A 19,718-nucleotide genomic window follows, 5' to 3' on the forward strand; every position below is an offset into this window, starting at 1 on the left:
AAACAGTTTGTGAAATACTACAAAACAATCATTTATGATGTCTTTTAATCATAACAGGTTAGAGTTTAAATATTACACCTTGAATAAGCTAACAAAAGAAAGTTGGAAGAAGTAGCTAGGCCAAGCAGAGGTACTGTCTACCTTAAAGGACTGTACTGGAAAGTCAACGGCTTCCTGTTACTACTTACACCTTTGGAAGACAGAGATTATATTTTCTCAGCAGTTTCCTCAGCCACAGATATGGTTTTCTCCAATAGTTTGTCTCTCTTACAGTCTAAGCTTTTAGTCAGCACCTGTTGCTCATACAGAGCAGGGTTTTTTGTGTCCTAGTTGGTATCCAGGTATGCATCCTTGTCACAGGGCTTGCAGAAACATTGGTGGCAAGTGGTCTAACTTGTGCTCCATGGACTCAGTTTCCTGCAGGGGCTATGGCTGGTGGGTATGAGCAGGTTCTTTCATGTTCTTGCAAATTCTTTACAGCTTGCATTCTTTGGCCTTCCGTTACAAGTTGGTGTTTTTTTTGTTCTTCTGGAGAAAATTTGTTGCACAGCTGCAGCTCTTTCTCCTCCTTTGCAGGTTGTGTCTATGCGACTTGGCATGGTTGATCTTTCATGCTACAGCCTTGAGGAACTACCTGAGCACCTCTTCTACAGTCAAGACATCGTCTACCTCAACCTACGACACAATTTTATGAGACCAAGTGGAGCAGGGAGCCTTGACTCTCTTTGCAGGTCTGCAAAGAATTAATTTTCTTCTGTGTTTGGAGTTCTTGATATGTGTATCCAGGGATGAAGAGGAGGGGGAGTGTATTGCCCATTTTCGTGTGGATTATAAAAAGGTTGATCTTCAGGAAGATCTGACAAATAAGGGGGATATGAGATTAAATTGAGCAGGCATCAGCTTCCTGCAGTTGATAGTGTTCACAACTTCCCTTCCACAGTCTTTGTGCTAAGTTTGATCTGAGATGAGCCATGTGGAGCAATGTGCTGTTTGTATCAGCAAGAATCAATATTAATAGAAGGCTGCTTGCTAAACAGAGAATATCTTGGGGGATGAAATAAAAGGTGACAGAAAGCATAATGCTGCTGTTGTGGGTAACTGTTTGTGGGGAGAAGTGCAGATCTGAAGAGGCCTGCTTTGGTAAGTTCTTACTGTGCATTTGGAGTTGGCAGGGGCCCTGCAGCTATGCTTTGGGAACTGGTAATGATCTGCTTTTAAGAGAGTAGTGGTTATGTGATAGTATGAAAGTGTGACATAGGTAGGTGAAGGAGTCAAAAAAATGTTAATTTCTGAAAGCCATAATAATGTAGAGCAAGATTAGTCTGTTAATACCTGTGCTAGCCACACTGACAAGAATTGAAGGAATGAGTCTTTGAATTTGGAAAGCCATTAGGAAGGCTGAAGTAATGGTGTCAGATGGCTCTGTCTTTGGGCACGTTGTGCCTTAAGGAAAACGTATTTGCAGAAACTGTGCAGAACAGCAGCCTTTTGTTTTAGTCCGGGGGGTTTGGGTTTGTTTTTTCCTGTGTGTATTTTTGTTTAGTTTACCTCTAGGGGCCTGTTACCAAGTGATTGCTACAGAATGATGAGATACCTAGGTATCTGTGAGGGCATAAAGGAAAAAGGCTATGCCCTCTGGGAGTTCTTTTTAGTTTCATTGAGGGCCAGTCTAGTCTGGTTTTGATTCCAAACCTGTTTAAATGGTTTCTACCTAATGAATTGTAATAGATTCTATTGTTGGAAAAACTGCTTAAAATAATGTAAGATTTTGCTTTCTGCTTCTCTCCTCAAATACATTGTGTGATGTTACAAACAGTACCAGAACTTTATTTTCTAAAATGACATATCCTTGGTCCACAGGATCAGCAAAGGGGCTTGAAATTTCTTTTGACCTTGCATGTAGTCAACAAGAGATCTGACATGTCAGAAACTCGACTCTTTTCCTGGCAGTGATTATCTGATGAAGCTGAAATCCTCAAACAAACAAAAGCCATAAAAGAAGCCCTCGATTCACACAGTCTTGAATAAACAGGTAGCGTTAGGTAGCCCACGTAAGGCTGCTCATTGCCTTGTGAGAAGATGTTCTTTCTGAGGTTTTTCCTATATTTATTAGGCCACAGCCCCCAAACTTACTCACTTGCAGTAGATGTTACCAGTGCCTAGAGACCGACAATTCTGAACAGCAGAATTTTTTGCAGTGATCAGATCTCTTACTGTGAGGAAATACTTGAAGCTCTGAAGTCTGATTAGCTATAACTGTAATTAGCTTTCACAAAAATAAGTAACTAAAAGGGGAAATGTTAATCAAAGGAACAACCCTACTGTTGGGTTATATCTCCTGGCTTGTTTTTAAAGCAACATACTGCCTTTGCAGAATCTCCCTTTTCTGGGAAGTGCTACCAAGTCTGATGTCTTTTGGTAAATGCTTGTGTGCAAACAGATGTGCATACACGTGCCTGTCTGTTGCCATTCTAGCTAGCTGACACACAGTTGTACTGGGATGCTTTGGTGACAGAGCAGGATGTTGTGTTAAATTGGGAGTATCTCAGGACATTACCAGTATGTGCTCCTGAGGAGAGGATGGTCGTGCCATTGACAGTTCCTTGCTTTGGTTCCATACCTCTTTGCTGTAATCTCGGTATGGCCTGTAAGAGTACAGGCCAAAACTTGAGGAGCTGTAACAGTTTCAGGATCCTTATTCCCTATTATACATGATTTCATATATAGAACCTGAATGTGAGTTGGGTTTGCCTTCCATTCCTGCATACCTACTGCTTGAGAACATAGGTGCAAAGGAAAAGGAAGAGAAACTCAAAAAGGCTTTTGAGAATTGTCTTCCCCACTGTGTACAGCAGTCTGTTCAAGGAGTCTCTTAACTGAACTTTGTCATGGACCAATTTCCCTTCAGCTTTTTGAGACTTTAATGTCCTTTTTCTGCTTGCTTCAATGTTGCAGAGGGATGAGCTCTAAAAATTGATTATACCTTGGCATTTAATGCCATGTCTCTTGGGCAGCTTCCCACCATACTCGGTGTCATTAAAGCATTTCCTGGTTCCAACGTCTGAGAACTGTTAACCATCCTAAGTCTCTTAAAGTTGACCACATTAATGAGATAGTTCAGATCTATAGTTTGTGCTCATTGTTTCCTCCTTTCCCATTGTTGTTGTAAACTTCAGTGTGCAAGTTCTTGTCATTATTAGATCTTTGCATCATACAATGTGTTGTCTTTAGGAAGGCTATTACCAGTGCAGTTGCATTGCAAGTGAGTGATTCTGTGGCTGCAAACAAAAAATGCCTATGCCCTTATTTATATGAGTCCATTCTCAAAGCAAACAACCCATGTCTAAGTTTCAGAGATCCTACCTCTTTAAAAAAACAAAACCAAACCAAACAACCTACCCCCCCAAAAACCCCAACAAATCTATGAAGCAAAATAGAGAAATAGAAAGAGATGATTCCAACTATACCAAATCTGAAAAAGGAGTCATTATAAATCATTCAGAACTTTTTCCATCTTATACTTCAAGGCATCTCAAGTTTTAAGTCATACTCTCCCTCAAAACTTAGTAACTTTGGTTTTGTTAACTACATTAAAAACATTTGCTTCAAAATAAGAGCTACTTGCCACTGTCTGGTAAAAGACATGGTAAGTGGAACAGATGAATGAATTACATGTTTCCAAGAAGTACTTCTCTTGTACCTCACATTAGATTTGCAATTGTCTTATAAAAGTATGAGTTTGTTGAAAGGTGGGGATTGGTCTCTTTGCCTTGGTAACAATTGACAGGACAAGAGGAAATGGCCTCAAGTTGCACTGGGGGAAGTTTAGATTGTGTATTGGAACAAACTTCTTGACTGAACTGGAGCAGGCTCTCCAGGGAGGTGGTTGAATCCCCATCCCTGAAGGTGTTTAAAAGACACAGAGATGTGGTGCTGAGAGACATGGTTTAACACCAGACTTGGTAGAGTTAGAGAGTGATTAGACTTGATCCTAGAAGTTTTTGTTTCATTGATTCTAGTATGTGGGGGAAAAGACTTTTTGGTTTTTTTCCTTGTATGAAGAGGTCAGAACCTATTGCACATTACCTCATTACCACCCCTAATTTCTTCCCTTTATTTGGACCTAGCAAGGTGATAGGGTGGGCTGGAATAGGCAACAGTCTGTGAAGCACAGGTGGAATGGTAGTGACAGAGGGCTGTATCTGTGGTACAGTCTGCCAAGCAAATGGCACTTCAGATGTGCAATCTCTTCCAAGGACTTCTGGGTGAAGGTTTTGGGGCTTCTGTGCTAAAACCATGGTATTTGGTCACTTTTAGCATTAGCACCAAGATAAAAACTACTAAATTTGTGCAGAAACCCCCAGAAAAGTAGCTGACTGTGTCACCAGTGTGCAAAGACTTAAAAATTCTTCTATGATTGATTTGAGACCATGAAGATTTGTGAACTAACTGGTATTCTTGCCCATAGATTTTCTCAGTTGAAGAGCCTGAACCTGTCTCATAATAAACTGGGAGAGTTTCCTGTGTCATTGTGTGAGATCTCTACTCTGGCAGAGCTTAATGTTTCCTGTAATGGACTCCACCACTTGCCGAGCCAGATTGGCAAACTGTTGAAGTGAGTGTATTATTTTTATCTGTAGTCATAAACACACTTGGTGCTTCTTTTGAGCACAGCTGATGTGAAGGTACTACTTAGGGAGGTATGATTGCTGGGGCAGGCTGTTCTTCCCTCAAAGACTGAACAATGGGTTTGACTCCCTCAGAAAGTAAAAAACCAGGATGTCCAGTAAGGTTTTTCTTCTTCGTGAAGCTATCACAGTGTGTTTATACAGCTGCCATTTTAAATCACTGATATGTAGTGAGTTACCATTCCTAATGTGTGACTTCCTGCTTTATTGGTTAAACACAATAATTACATTTACTGTTAGGTAAACTTAACAGTTGCTAAAGGTCATGCTGAAAATGCTAAATGTAATGTTCACTGCTCTTTACTTAATTATTTTGTTGCTCTTTTTCACTGTTGCAGTCTCCAGACCTTCTGGCTTGATGGGAATTTCCTTACGTCCTTACCAGAAGAGCTGCAAAGTCTGCAGCAGCTCAGCTGTCTTGGGCTTTCGTTCAATAACTTCTGTGAACTGCCAGCAATTTGTGAGAAACTTGTCCTCCTAGACAGATTAGCCCTGGCTGGGAACTCAATAGAGACCCTGGACCTTGCAGTGCTGAACCGTATGAGTCACATCAAAAGTGTGGACCTAAGGTAATGGAGGGGGAAGCTTGCATCCTTGCATATGTGTACAAACCAGATTGTACAGCAGAGCTGTGTATCTTCTGCTACATTTTGCAGTAAACTAGGTGTGGCTATTTTTCTCTTACTGAGCCTTTACCTTTTAGGGAGTTCTGTTTCTGAGGGCATGCAGAATTCATTTAGAGAAGCGAGGTTAACTGAGCAATGCCTGAAGCCACCAAATATGAGGCAGTAGCTATTTGAGCTCTCCTATCCTTTTTGCCTGCCCTCCCTCCCCGCTTAGTGACGTGATTCCAATTCTTCAGGCTGCCAAATGCAGAGCTTTCAGAAAAGGACAAACAACTTTTTGTCTGTGGCAAGGCAGCCTAGTACCCAGTCTCTGCATTAGCTTCCTGCGTCAATACAGAGTAGCTGTCCCTTGACCTGGATTCTAATTTCTAGGCTGATCTTCAGAATTTCTTAAATAGTGGGGAATGAGTGAAATGGTTTCACAGCAGTGTAGACAAAGGAAATGTTTTTCTTTGTATTCATTGCCTGAATCCACCATTGCTCTTCACACATTTTGCTGAGCTCACCTTTGGCATTAGCCTTCACCAGAACTCTTCCTTTCCTCTCCTTTCTCCTCTCTTCTTACTAGTGTCCTGTTTTCTGACTTTGTAACTCTTCTCTCTGAGTGTGTAGGCTGAACAACCTGAAGAGAGCATCAGCTGACACTGTGGAGGGCAACAAATCTGTAACTTACATGGATTTACGAGACAATCAGATGACTGATCTGGATCTGAGCTCCTTGGGCAGCCTGGAGCAGCTGCACTGTGAGAGGAATAAGCTGAAAGAGTTGACACTGAGTGGCTTCTCCCTTCGGGCCCTCTATGCCAACAGCAACTGTATGTCTCTTTGTCTTCTTCACCTGCCCTCTTCCACACACACACATGAAATATTTACCCTGGTGTTACAGTAGTGAGACTGTATGTGATGTGTTTTCTGAGGTTAGCTCCTAGGGATCACATATGCGTGGATGTGGGGACTCTGTGTAACAGGAGGAAGGGTGTGGTGTCTAGCAGCTGTCCAAAAAATTTGTATTTCAGTGAGATTTGTTTGGGAGTCCAGAAAAAAATATGGTTCTTCCTTGTTCTGGTGCCCCATGTGGCAGATGAAGAAGTGGGATATTGGGATGCTCTAGTGCCATATGGCAGATAATATTACGTGTGAACTCTCTCTCGGGAAGGACAAGACCTTGAGTGTTCATAAAGTAAGACTGAGTCTCACTTCCTAGCTAGTCTGTCTAGTTCTCTCTGCTGTTTCCCCTCTGCAGCTCCGGAATCACAATTATTTGCTTTACTTCATCAGGTCTAACAGCTGTCAATATTTATCCGGTTCCTGGTCAACTGACTTGTCTAGAACTCTCTCAGTAAGTGCCTATACACTACAGAAGTGTCTGGACAAATTTGCTGTTGTCTGCAGAAACTTTCTGAAGTTTTTAAGCTTTAGAAAGAGTTGAGGGCAATCAAGGGAGAGCATTCCATCTTTACAGTATTACTGGAAAGCCCATTACTAAAGGATGGTGAAAGCATCCCAGACTAGAAGCCTCTCTGAACCAATATGACTTGCCTAGGTGACTGCCTGTCCTTCAGCTTTAGGCCATAAATAGCGTAAACTGCCAAGCAGGGACCACTGAAATTGTAGCAGCTTACTGGGCTGAATGGGGGAAATCTGTAGGTGAGACATTTAGAGTAGCTGCCAGTGATCTCTGCCTTCAGCTTTGTTGCCCTTGGAGCAGCACTGTGAGATCTGTAAGACAGGACGTCTAGAAGACCTTGATTGCCTTTTGCTTCTGTTCTTGACTGACACACAATAGCAGGATAGCATAGAATGGCCTGTTCTGCTGATGGGAGTGCTGAACAAAAGGCCTAACCATCAGAGCCTTGCATCACTACTTTCTACCAGTCTTGCAGCAGTTCAGTGTGAATCACGCAGCTAGCTGTGAGAGAAATCCTATGTGACAAGCCTAGGCACTGTTCATTTCCTGTCCATTTTTGTTTGGCTGTCACTAGTGTCATACAGCTCTCAGACAGCTTGTGTTTGCTGGTGGCTAGCTTTTCTTTCTTGCTTTTCTCAGCAATCAACTTCAGTGTGTCCCAGACTGGGCCTGTGAAGCAAAGAAACTAGAAGTTTTGGACATGAGCTACAACCTTCTTGTGGATCTTCCATCAAGGTCAGCAAACATTCTTATACAGAGCTGAGCTTTCTTCTGTAGCGAGCTGAGTGAGGAGACAGAAGCAGTGCTATTCAAGTTACTTTATTCCTTGTTATGCAGAGATACAATCCACTTGCTTTCCCCGTGCAGCACTGAAAATACTCTGTATTCAAATGTTGGAAAGAACTGACTTCTAAATCAACTTCTTAAATAACAGAGGCAAGGTAATTTCATCTTGTGCTCCTGGCTTCTACTGCAGCTGTTTGCACCTGAAGTGGAACACACTACTATAATTTGTTTTACCATAGTGTCTGTGATCACAGGTCGTGGATGAGGCCCTAATATACCTTGAATTGCCCCACATTTCATCTCTTACCTTCACGGAGAGAGATATCACAGAGATACAGCTCATCTCAAAGGTAGCTTTTACAACACATCATCAGCCACTTCTTTCTCCCTGTTTCCCATACAGTTTCTGCAGAACTGTGGTAAAGGGGAGCGAAGAGCTAATATAACTTTGTAGATATGCAAAAAGAACCTGCAGAGTTCAGACACAGAAATAAATATTCTAAAAATAAAAGTAGGCATTTTTAGAGATTCCTAAGTGCTGGAATGGGCTGTAATACTGGTATTATAAAATATTTTTATGCTTTTACTCACTGAGGATCTCTTCCAGTATGTGCTTGTAACACTAAGTATGTTTTGTGTACAGTTAGAACTTTGCCAGCGTTGATTTTCAGCCATTAGGTAAATCCAGCAGACTAAATCTTAAAGAGCCTCACATAGGGGAGTAGTTCACCATGAAGTTGTCTTTTACACTTAGCAGTCTGAAAACAGAATTGTATCAAAGTGGTGTGCGACAGTGAATGGAGATACCCAAGCCAGCTCTGGATGAGTCAGTTTGAGTACGGAAATTGGTGTATCTGCATTTGGATAGCTCTTTTCTCCCCACTATAATTAGCTTTGAGAAGCCACAGCATACAGAAAAAAAATGAACTGGCCCACATGGCACAGCACACTAATGCAGCTTTAGCATTTCTGGCTTCCAAGCTGCTCTGTGCAGGGCTCTCAGAATGCAGTCCCAAATTATCACTTCACACAAATGGTCAGGGTGGTTCTGGACTATGTCCAGGTGCATTCAGATACCCTTTTTCAAAATTCCTGTGGGCAGTTCTTTGCAGTTTGTGGGGATAGAGGCTTTTGCTTCAACAAACTCTGCAGTTCTGGAGAATGTGACAGCAGCCTCAGCAGTGGTACTGGAGTGCTATGCAGCCTCTTAAAGCTCTGAATTGTTGGCACAGGGGAAACACTTCTTTCTGCCTCAAAGTGAAAACAGGCATTTAAATCCCTCCTTTGTGACCTCTCTCTTTATTTTTTCCTACCTGACAGAATGTCAGGCATATCCACACAGATTCACATTGCTAGATACTGGTCTGCAGTAGCACACTTGCAAGCATTCAGAGTGACTGAGGCACCTTACTGTGTGTGGTTTCCTGCTTTGTCATTGCTTGTATTTTACGGATCACTGCATTTTCATTTCTTTTCTGCTGTACAGTAAAATGATAACATTCCACATTCTGTGGATGTGAAGCAGAGTGAAACAAGCTGTGTCTTTTCAGAATCCTCAGCAGCTTGAGCCTTCAGAAGTTGATAGTGGGGCACAACCGTCTGCAGAGCCTTCCTCCTCTTCTAGAACACATTCCACTGGAAGTGCTGGACCTTCAGCACAACCTGTTGACTAAACTGCCGGAGACGCTCTTTGTCAAGGCGCTGAAGTGAGTGGCAACAGCAATTGTCTTTTGCTTGCATTAACCTTTGGAGCTGTAAAGGCTGATAGTGGCATCTGCATGACTGTCCTTGCAGGGTGCCATTTGCATAAGAGATAATGAGACATGCACTTTGAGGAGGTAATTCAGGTGCCATAAGGGAAGGTGTCATGTAGATTTGAGGGAATCAGTCCATGTTACAGGAAAACAGAGACTTGGCTAACCCGACAGCCAACTGAAGAATTAACTTCTGTTGAAACTGTTTCTCAGATCATGTTACTGTCTGAAGAGCTTTTCTTAAAGACTAGTACGTGAAGTCAAGTGCAGAGGAAGAAAGCCATACAGATTTTCAGGTGTTATAGCAGAAAGTACATAAGGTCATTGGAGAACAGCAAGAGAGACCCTTACAAGTGAACAACTATTTGTAACTGTCTATTCAGACATGAATCAACCCTTCTTTTAAAGACTCTGAGTTAGAGTTAATGTAGTCTGCTTCTCACCAGCATTACCCACCACCTCCATAGACTCTTTAATGCTCGCAGTTCACAGTAAAATGCTGTGCATCTGCAATGCTAGATAGCTAATAAGTCAATAGTAGGCTCATAAATCTTAGTAAGAGCAAGGATGTTACAGTGTCTTGTCTGGCCTTATGTCTAATGCTGTTGTTTTCTCTGCAATGGCATTTTTATAGCTCCTTTTCCTGCTTTAAGTGGAGTGCTTTAAATTATGTGAAGTCTGATTTTTGCACTTGCTATGGTTAGCCTCAGGTACCTGAATGCATCTGCAAACAGCCTGGAGTCCTTGCCCTCTGCATGTACAGGGGAGGAGAGTCTGAGCATGCTGCAGCTGCTTTACTTGACCAATAATAACCTCACAGATCAATGCATCCCTGTCTTGGTGGGACACCCAAGCCTACGGATCCTGCACCTGGCAAACAACAACCTACAGACCTTCCCTGCAAGGTAAGTGAGGCTTGTGGGTGAGACAGTGCTCACCAGGAGGGTGTTGCCTGCCTTACTGCAACTCTATGTCAATCAGTGCCTGTGGCTCCTTGACAGAAGCCTGCTATTCCTACACACACACTGAGGAATAGCATGCAAAGGGGGATTGCCACAGGGCACCACTGGTTGCAGTGTTCCTGTCCCTCTAGTTTTGGTGGATGTGTGTGTGGGGATGGGGACAGTATTTCTCCACAACCTCAGGGCTCTTGGCATGCACCTTGCTGTGCTGTTGGTTTTCACTTCAGTCTTGCCAGAAGACCCTCAGTCAGACTTGTGTCTGTGCAAGCTTTGCCACGATTCTTCCTGGTACTGATCAGACTGAGCAACCACTGTCGTGTAAATCTGTTTTTTTCCTGCTAAGTACACTGACACAGCTCAGGGGTTTTTGCCAGTTTTGAAGGTGAGATACTACAATCTTCTGCTCTAGTGCTTTGCAAGTTAGGGGTGAAGGGTCTGTCAGGCTTGGGGTCCCCAAGCTCTTATTAGAGCATCTCTTAGGACTTTTGGTCTCCTGTCAATAAATGAGAAATGTATCTCATAAAGAGCAATGTCTATGGATACCTTACCTGTGGGCTCAGGGGCAAGTTTTTGCCCATAAGATGCAGTACTCTTTTGTTTTCCTTTCAGCAAACTTAGTAAACTGGAGCACTTGGAAGAGCTCAATCTGAGTGGCAACAAACTGAAAACGATTCCCACAACAGTGGCAAACTGCAAGCTACTTCACACACTTATTGCACACTCAAATGAAATCAGCATCTTTCCAGAGATCCTGCATCTGCCCCGAATTCAGGTACTCGTGTGAAAAGGGCAGAGGGGTAGGTATCAGGGGAAAGTTTGGGTTGAGAATGAAGAGTAACTGATGGAGGAACTGGAGATCCCAGCATTCTGCTTGATCCATCCAAAGAGAGGGAACAAATCAGGCCCATTTTCATGACCTGCTTGTGGGACACAGTCAGTAGTGGGGCCATATGACACTGGGAAGAAGTAACTGCTCATGTGACAGAACAAAGAGTATTTTCTTTGTGGTTTTTTTTTTTTGATACTGCAGTTTGTGGACTTGAGCTGCAATGAGTTAACTGAAATCCTCATTCCTGAGGCACTGCCAGGTGCCTTGCAAGAGTTGGACTTGAGTGGAAACACAAATCTGGTGCTAGAGCACAAGACACTGGACATCTTCAGGTGAGCCACCGAGATACCAAACCAGCAGTTATCTGGGAAAGGTAACCCTTCCCAGGAAGAGAAATGGGATAGTAAAGTATCACAACACTGCATCATGTTACAGTATTCTCCACCTGAAGCAGTTGAAGTTTTCCATCTCGTAGGAAGGGAAAAGTCTAAGTCTAGGTCCAAATTATCAGAGCAAGCAAGTAATTTCTCAAGTGGTATGAGGTTCTCCCATCTGTCTCCAGCATATGCAGACAGACATCTTCAGAAGGCCAAGACCTTAAATTCCTCTCCTTGGTGCAGTACTTTCCACAGACTGCTGTCTGAAATTCTAGACTGGACAAGATCCTTTAGCCACAAGCTATTCAGCATGTTCTAGGAGAGAATAACTTCTGTTTGCTCTCTCTAGTCACATTACCACACTGAAGATTGATGCTAAGCCCTCCCTCACAGCAGATGCAGCACTCACTTCTACCTTCTGGAGTCATGGAGTGGCTGAGATGGCAGGTCAAAGAAATAAGTGAGTATTTTGGTCTGCTGAAAGCTAGCACTATCTTTTCAGGGTGCTAGGTGGAGTACTGCTAAGCACCCAAGCAGGATTCTTCTGCTAAGGGCTCATCCACCGTACTGTCTCTCAAGGCTTCTTGCTAAGTTACAAAACATCCACATTGTCCTTTCCCTCAGTTTTCATGCTTATCCTGGGACTGTTGCACTTTGCTTCCCACCCTTTCTCCTGCTGGCTGTGCTCATTGGCGTCTCCTGAGTGTGGTGCAGGAGGGTCTGGGAGTTCCAGAAATGGAATGCAGCTGTACATCTCATGGGACAGTGAACACAGGGACAGTGGCTTTGCTGCCATGCAAGAACAGCACTCACAGCAAGGTGTCTGGTGGCCATGTTTTTGGGGACTGTAATCTTCTGAGGTGTTAACCGTGCTTGTGTGCTTCTCTAACAGGCTGTGTGTGTCATCCCTGGCACTGGGGAGCTTTGCAGAGGGGATGGAGGCTGTGTATGGCATGTTTGATGGTGACAAGAATGAGGAGCTGCCACGCTTGCTGCAGTGCACCATGGCTGATGTGCTCCTGGAGGAGGTACAGCAGTCAGACACCATGTTCATGTCCAACACCTTCTTGGTCTCCCACAGGTAGGATGGGGAGCAAGCTGGTCCTGGCAGGACCTGCATGGGTATTTCACTTCATGTGTTTGGTGGGGTGAGGCAGTCTTCCGGAATGCACGTCACTGGAGTCTGGAGCATTCCCACATTTTCTCCAACAGGAAGCTGGGCATGGCTGGGCAGAAGCTGGGATCCTCTGCTGTCCTCTGCTATATTCGTCACGATGCAGCTGATCCAGCCAGCAACTTTTCTCTGACGGTGGCCAATGTGGGGACGTGCCAAGCCATTCTGTGCCGAAGTGGAAAACCACTGCCTCTCTCCAAAGTCTTCAGCCTTGAACAATGTTCAGAAGAAGCCAAGAGAGTCAAGGAGCAAAAAGCCATTATAACAGAGGTTGGTCTGGATCATCTTTACTTCTGCTTCCACCCTCCTGTAAAAGCTTAGTACAAACATAAGAGCTATGCTGCTTTACTACAGGAGAGGGGATGGCATGGAAGTGTTGGGATGACTTGCCTGTTGATCCCTGCCCTGCTTTGCTTGCTGATTAGCTATTAAGAATGACAGGTGCCTAGAACACCCATTGTGGCTCAAGAGCTACAGGTACAGGATGCCAAGGATGGTTTGAGGACGGGGAGAAGGAAGAAAATAGTTGTGGAGCTAAAGAAGGGGAAGTCCATAATACTGTGCATGACTTGGGTGAGTATGGAGATAAGCCACTGAGGAGCGGAGCGGGGCCTGGGAATTCATCTTGTCACACAACCAACAAAATATCTTTGGTATTTCTTGAGAATTTTGACTCAAGTTACCTCTTTTTGGATCTCCTCCGTGGTTTAGTCAATGAAGGTACAGGATTAGTGGCCACTGAGACATGCAGAACTTGGATTAAAACGTGTATTACCACCAAAAAGCATATTACACCAAAAAAAACCACATCAGAAATGTTTATTGGGTTTATGCACAATTATTAAAAGACTTTCTGGAGAACTCTGTAGAGTTTAACTTTCCAAAAACTTGGAAACAAAAGAAGAGTTCCAAAGAACTGGAAAATACGTTCCTAGTGAAGATCTGAGAGATCAGTGCCAGTCATACTAGCTTTATGCTGAGTGTTTTCATAAGTGTCAGGGTGTTTGACAGAAGTGTTCCTGACAGGGACAATCTGTTAATGTGTGACAGCTCTGCAAGGTGCTGTATTCTGTAGCACTCTTGACTAAAAATAACTGTGGAATCAGTGTAGCACATTAAATGGTTTAAAAGCTAGCTGATGAATGGCTTCTGGAAAACTGAAGTGAAATCGTTGTCTGAGGAGATCTCCCTGTGTGTGTCCTCTGCTGGTCTTTAATATACAGCAGCAGCAACATTTCACAGCAGAGTGTACGGAAGGCAGGAGCACTGAAATGAAATTCAAAGCAGTGTGGGAGCTGTGTACTCCATATGCACTAACATGCAATTTTCTGTCCCAGAAATTAAGGCCAGGCTGGCCAGGGGGACTGTCTTGTCAGGAACAGGAAGGGAGGTAATGCCTTCTAGTTACAGCAGTAGTATGAGAAACTTACTTGTTCGTTTCTTCCTCAGGATGTAGTGTCCACACTGCAGAATATTAAGAGAGATTTCAGTAGATGCACAGAAATTAATGTCTAGACAACCTGCCTTGCAGTGAGGAAGTAAAAAGCCACTGTCTCATTCATACTGGAAAAATGTTTTGTGTAAGACTCAGGAGCTGGTCCATGTGTAGCAGGAGGTCTCCCTGCTCATTCCAGAAGAGTCTGCTGCAATTTCAGAATGTGACAAAGTCTTGTGAGATAAAAGTGTGCTATTGCCAGCGTGCGTGATGAGTGGTTACTGTACCTGGGAATCAGGCACAGTCCATGTCTGTGCTGTGGTTCCTGGGCCCAGGCCCCCTTCTTCTCTGCTGTACTCTAACCAATACATGTGCAGGGGAAGGATTGTGATCCAAATGATCTAACAGCAGATCTGAGGCTAATGCCTCTTGTTTCTCTTGTCTGCAGGACAATAAGGTGAATGGTGTGACTTGCTGTACTCGGATGCTGGGCTGCACATACTTGCATCCCTGGATCCTGCCCAAACCACATGTCAGTTCCATTCCCCTGACTGTACAAGATGAGCTGCTACTTCTAGGGAACAGAGCTCTCTGGGAGCACCTTTCCTATGCAGAGGCTGTCTCAGCCGTGCGCCACCTACATGACCCACTGGCTGCTGCGAAGAAACTCTGCACTTTAGCCCAAAGCTATGGTTGCCAAGATAATGTAGGTGCAGTCGTGGTGTGTCTGAACATCAGCGATGACAGCTGCACATGTGAGATGCATGGCCTCACCCTGCCAGGTTCTGGGGGATTTAGTTCCACCACCACCAAGCCAGCAACACCTTCATCAAGCAGTGGAATTGCTTCAGAGTTCAACAGTGAATTGTCTGCTTCTGAGGTTAGCAGTGAGGTGGGTTCTACCGCTTCAGATGAACACAGTGCTGTTGGTCTTGATGGCAGTTTGCTACCACGACAAGAGCGACGTTGCAGCCTACATCCTGTGCCCCCTTCAAGCATCTTTCAGCGCCAACCTTCTAGTGCCACCTTCTCAAGCAACCAGTCTGATAATGGTTTAGATAGTGATGATGAGCAGCCTGTGCAAGGTGTGATGACAAATGGCAGTAAGGTGGAGGTAGAGGTGGATATCCACTGCTGCAAAGGAAAGGGCCTGGAGTCTGAACCTCCTTCTGCGGAGTACAGCTCCTCTGCTCCGGAGCCAGAGGATGACTCCAGGCTTGTCCTTGTCATTCGGAGACAGAATAGTGTAAACAGCAACACTGTGCAGAGAGTGGTCAAGGAAAAGTGTGAACTGCAAAAATCTCTTTCCACATGCTGTCTCTATGGAAAGAAGCTTTCCAACGGCTCCATCGTGCCCTTGGAGGAGAGCCTCAACCTCATTGAAGTAGCCACAGAGGCACCCAAGAAGAAGACAGGCTATTTTGCTGCTCCATCCCAGATGGAGCCAGAAGATCAGTTTGTGGTGCCACCTGATCTGGAGGAGGAAGTGAAGGAACAAATGAAGCAGCACCAGGAGAGTGGAGCAGACCAGGAACAGAAAGAGGAACATGCAGTGACTTTGCCAGAGGAGTTTGACACAGCTTTGTAACCCTAAAAGTACTGCTCCCAGATTGTCTGTCCCAGGAAGTTCTGACCCATAAGGGCTGTCTTGCCCTCCAAGGGAAGCTGGGATCTGCAAGGAGTAGAGGCATCTGCTGCTTCCTTAACGGAGCTGAGGAAAAATTGAGTGTGCTAAGGCCTGGGCTGTCCACTTTTAACTGTAGTGTCTCAGTTGTTCTGTGAGCACTCAGACCAGTAGCTGAGCTCTGTGTTAGAGACTGTCTGGAAATTGTGCAGGCACTAGGAAATGGGCAGGTGTTCCAACACCTGTGTGTAGCTCCTTGAACCCTGAGGTTCTGCCAGCTCTGCAGGAAAGGAGCTGGCCTATGTGTGTAGGGGGTGAGTGGGCTGCTGAAGGAGCAATGTTCAGTGTTTGAAGTTCTGTGAATATTTCTGATGCAGCCCTCTCGCCCCCCCCCAGCATCTGACATTGTTATTCCTTGAAAGAATACAGCCAGTTGCAATGAAGCTGACCCAAGAATGGTTTCCTACATTAATTGCAAGCACTTTTATTGATTGCACTTACACTGTTCTGCTCCCCTTCAGCCCAGCACTTTATTATTTAGGGTTAGGGGAGAGAGCACTCCACGGCAGGTGTGGTGAGGGCTTCTCCCAGTGGGTATTGTTAGGGCAGTATCAGGGTATCTATGTTCTGATGAGCATTGTTGCAGGGTAGAGTGAGGATTATGATGCAATCAGCCTATGCAGGATGAGAAAATACACAGCTGGGTGATAAGAAGATGCCTATTGATGCATTTTACATGGAGCATAGTTCTGGACTGGCTGAGTTAGGTCGTGTGTAGAGCTAGCTCTTCTAGCTGCAGAGCACAGACCCAGCTCAGCAGCAATTTGCCACCTCCATTGTGGACGCTTCACAGTAAAGGCTTCCTGTGTCCAGAAGACATGAAATGAAACCAGGAGCTCATGGTTGTTTCAGTGAGGTACTCAGCCTAGGAGGAAACCAGGGTGTAAGCAGTGGTATGCTCTAAGGCTAGTGAGCAGTGGGGCTATCCTTCAAATGCTGGGCAAGTCTTTAGTGCTCTCACCAACATAAACCTGTTCACTGTCTGTCAGCTACAGCACCTTTGCTTTGCCTCTGAAAACAGGAGTTCTATTCCAAATCCACAGCAACCTGCATTTCACAGTACATGCCAAATTTGGCCACAGACAAGGTGGAAGTGTTCTTGTTTCTGCTCAGTTTTCAATGCAAAAGCAAAAATAGAACCTTTCACTGTAATGACATCTCTACCAGCACTGGGCAGTGTTTAAAACAGTCCCACCAGTGGTGTGCTGGCTGGCCTGTACTCAGCAGATGCATTGTTTCCATTAGGATTTTTGGTGCAGGGCTATAAGTCAGCTGCCTATGTCATCATCTTGTGTAAGGCCATTAAAAGACCACTGCTCCTGTAGCATGCAGGTCTGTCATCCTTACCTGGCAGAGAGCTGGAGAGCAGCTGTCCCCATCGTGTCAGTGGTGCAGTAATCCTGGCTGTAATGTGGGCTAGTGCCTTTTCTTCTTTATTATATTTATGAAGAAAACTTGGAAGTTTTTTTCTGAAGAGCTCTGAAGAGCTTGAGTTGTATATTTTTGGATCAAATTCAGGCCTTGTTCAGAAGGAAATAGTGCAAGACTACTTGTGGGATTCTGTCAATACAGATCTTTTGACAAAATCTAATGGAATTCTACTGAGATTTCAAAGCACCTTGAATTCTTTCTCACTATGAAAAACATATTTTTACCATGCACCAGAGGACAGTGGTTTAGGATGTACCTTGTGCTAGTCACAATGTAATCATGAAGCAACCCAACTTTTCCCAGGGTTTAAACTCACCGATTCTGTTCAAATACTTGTTTCATTTGGAAATGGAGAGAAAAGCTAATTCTTAGAATCACAAACCCCCAGCATCATTGTAATCCCTTAGGCAGAGAGACAACAGCAGAAAAGACTCAAAAACTAAACACCAAACCTCTTTCATGTTCTCTTCATGTGAAGTATGCAGAAAAGGATCATCCCAGTGTACTTTACTGTGACTTTTAATTCTGCCACTACTGATAACTTCACTAAGTATCTGTGTCCAAGCCAAGTTTCTGATACCTGACAGAGCTGCAAAGCAGCTTCTGTCCAGTGTGGGATGATGCAGGAATGCACTCTTCTTTTTGAGTAAGACTATACCAGAGCTTGCACTAGGAGAGTTTCCTGCACTGATGTGAACCAGTAGCATTGCTTGGAGAGTTGGCAGTGCTACAGAGAGATAATAATGAATAGTTCTGCCTAGCTCAGTGGGGAAGGACTGAGTGAAATAAACTCCACAGGGGGAGCATTCAAATTTCCAAGCTGCTCCTCTTAACAGTAACAGCAGAATGGAATGTGAGGAATTCCTACTCAGCCTTCTTCTCCAGTGCTGTTTCTGGTTTTGAAGCAGAAAGGGAGTTTAATACAGCCAGCTCCTACTGTCCATGGGTGTGAACTGTCAGGGCAGAACACACCTTGTTCTCTTACGCTAGGTAGAGTCCATGGCTTTCTGTGCAACTGATGTTATGAACTCTTGTCTTACTCTAGGCGGCACAGCCTGAGAGCTTCCTCCAACACCACCTTTTGGTTTTCTGCCTTCCTAGAGGCAGCAAGCTTCTTTGTCTTCCTCACTTTACTAATTAACACCACCTTAGATTTCAAGCTCCGTAGGAGCACTGCTATATGTAGAAGAGGCATGAATGGAGAAGTCTAGAGAAGGACTCATAGCAGGGGATAGAAAGTGTTTTCCCCATTTTCTTCCTGTCCTCCATCCTGCTCCCTGATTTTTCTATGTGGTTCTTGCACAGATGCATCCTTGCCACAAAGCAACATCACTAAGAATGTCCCAGTCTTTAACAGACTTGCTGTTAGAAAGAGGTTCTCAGCTTAGGGTCATCAGGCTATCTTGTCCCTGCTGAGTAATGCCAGACCTGCCATGCTCTTTGCAGACACAGTGAAGTCAGGCTGGTGAGTTGGTTTGTCTTCAGTAATTCTGTCTCTTCTGGCAACCGTGCTTGCTAAGAGCAGGTGCTCTAAGGGCACTGACTGGTCTGGCCTGGCCTGGCCAGAAAGGCACCCATAAAGGTTACACTCTATGATAAATAGTAGGGAGCCCAAGTACTGAGGATAAGGGATAGCCTCTAAGACTGCCAGCACCAGGAACAAGCCTGGTGAAAGCAGCACCACGGTCTGCTGGGACCTGATCAGAATCTGCAACTAAAGGGGAAGGTAAAATCCCATTCCAAGGAGCAAGTGTTTCCCTTTCTTGGGATGGGGCAGCTGTTAGGTCCTTGGACTCCAGGAGTTTCTGCACTCCTTCCAGATGGTGGTGGCTTTCTTGTCACTTGCCAAAGGCCTTCAGGCAAGAGGTTCACCTCTTTGGTTTCATGCAGTCGTCATCTGCTGTTCCATTGCTGTCTGCAGACTCCAGTGTATTTTTTCCTCTTTTCCACATTTTAAAGTGTTACCTTTTTTTAACTTGACTCATATGACCCAGCGCATGTTAAACCAATACTGCAGTGCACCAACTGTTTACTAAATGATCTTTTCTTCATGTTTTCTTTTAAGGAGGATATTTTCTGTATCCCGCTCTAGCATGCACCTGTAACAACCCCTGGTTTTATTGTGTATGGGAGTAGGTTGTCCAGTGAATGCACCTTCAGCACTCTGGCCTATGTTTGTATTGCTTTGGAGAGGCAAATAACGTATAAGATTGCTGGAAAACACTATTCCATTGATTCTTTATTCAGATGTATAGAGCAGTCCAGGAAGGAAGAATATTTTTGCATCAACTTTTCAGCTGACTTAGCAATAAAGATTTTTACTTTCATCTACCTATATATTCTGATTCCGTTACTGCACGGGAGGGACCTTGTGCAACGTCGCAGCCCAACGTGGCTGTGGCTAGCAGTAGCCATGCTGTCTCCTCTCCTTCACTGACCCCTGGGTGCTGCTTTTCTTAGCAGCCTCCCATACCTGCAGAGCATTGTGAGGGTGGGATTTATGACACCAGTTACGGGGCAGCTTTCTGTGTCCCGCCAGAGGAATCCTGCCCTGTGAACTTGCT

General features: G+C 44.4%; 1 protein-coding gene across 1 annotated transcript in view; it reads left to right on the plus strand.

The window, feature by feature from the left end:
* The window catches only part of PHLPP2 (PH domain and leucine rich repeat protein phosphatase 2), a 30,856-nt gene extending 11,371 nt beyond the window's left edge, over positions 1-19,485 (plus strand). The window contains exons 6-19 of the mRNA XM_064160244.1: positions 577-731; positions 4,469-4,615; positions 5,027-5,257; positions 5,927-6,129; positions 6,593-6,653; positions 7,362-7,457; positions 9,059-9,214; positions 9,967-10,167; positions 10,834-10,996; positions 11,255-11,385; positions 11,780-11,890; positions 12,323-12,511; positions 12,643-12,874; positions 14,488-19,485. Coding sequence (XP_064016314.1) covers positions 577-731; positions 4,469-4,615; positions 5,027-5,257; positions 5,927-6,129; positions 6,593-6,653; positions 7,362-7,457; positions 9,059-9,214; positions 9,967-10,167; positions 10,834-10,996; positions 11,255-11,385; positions 11,780-11,890; positions 12,323-12,511; positions 12,643-12,874; positions 14,488-15,627 — 3,216 coding nt within the window. The 3' untranslated portion in view covers positions 15,628-19,485. The remainder of the gene's footprint in view (positions 1-576; positions 732-4,468; positions 4,616-5,026; positions 5,258-5,926; positions 6,130-6,592; positions 6,654-7,361; positions 7,458-9,058; positions 9,215-9,966; positions 10,168-10,833; positions 10,997-11,254; positions 11,386-11,779; positions 11,891-12,322; positions 12,512-12,642; positions 12,875-14,487) is intronic.
* The last annotated feature ends 233 nt before the right edge of the window (positions 19,486-19,718 follow it).

The sequence above is a fragment of the Pogoniulus pusillus genome, chromosome 20 (genome assembly GCF_015220805.1).
Source record: "Pogoniulus pusillus isolate bPogPus1 chromosome 20, bPogPus1.pri, whole genome shotgun sequence".
Taxonomy (NCBI): domain Eukaryota; kingdom Metazoa; phylum Chordata; class Aves; order Piciformes; family Lybiidae; genus Pogoniulus; species Pogoniulus pusillus.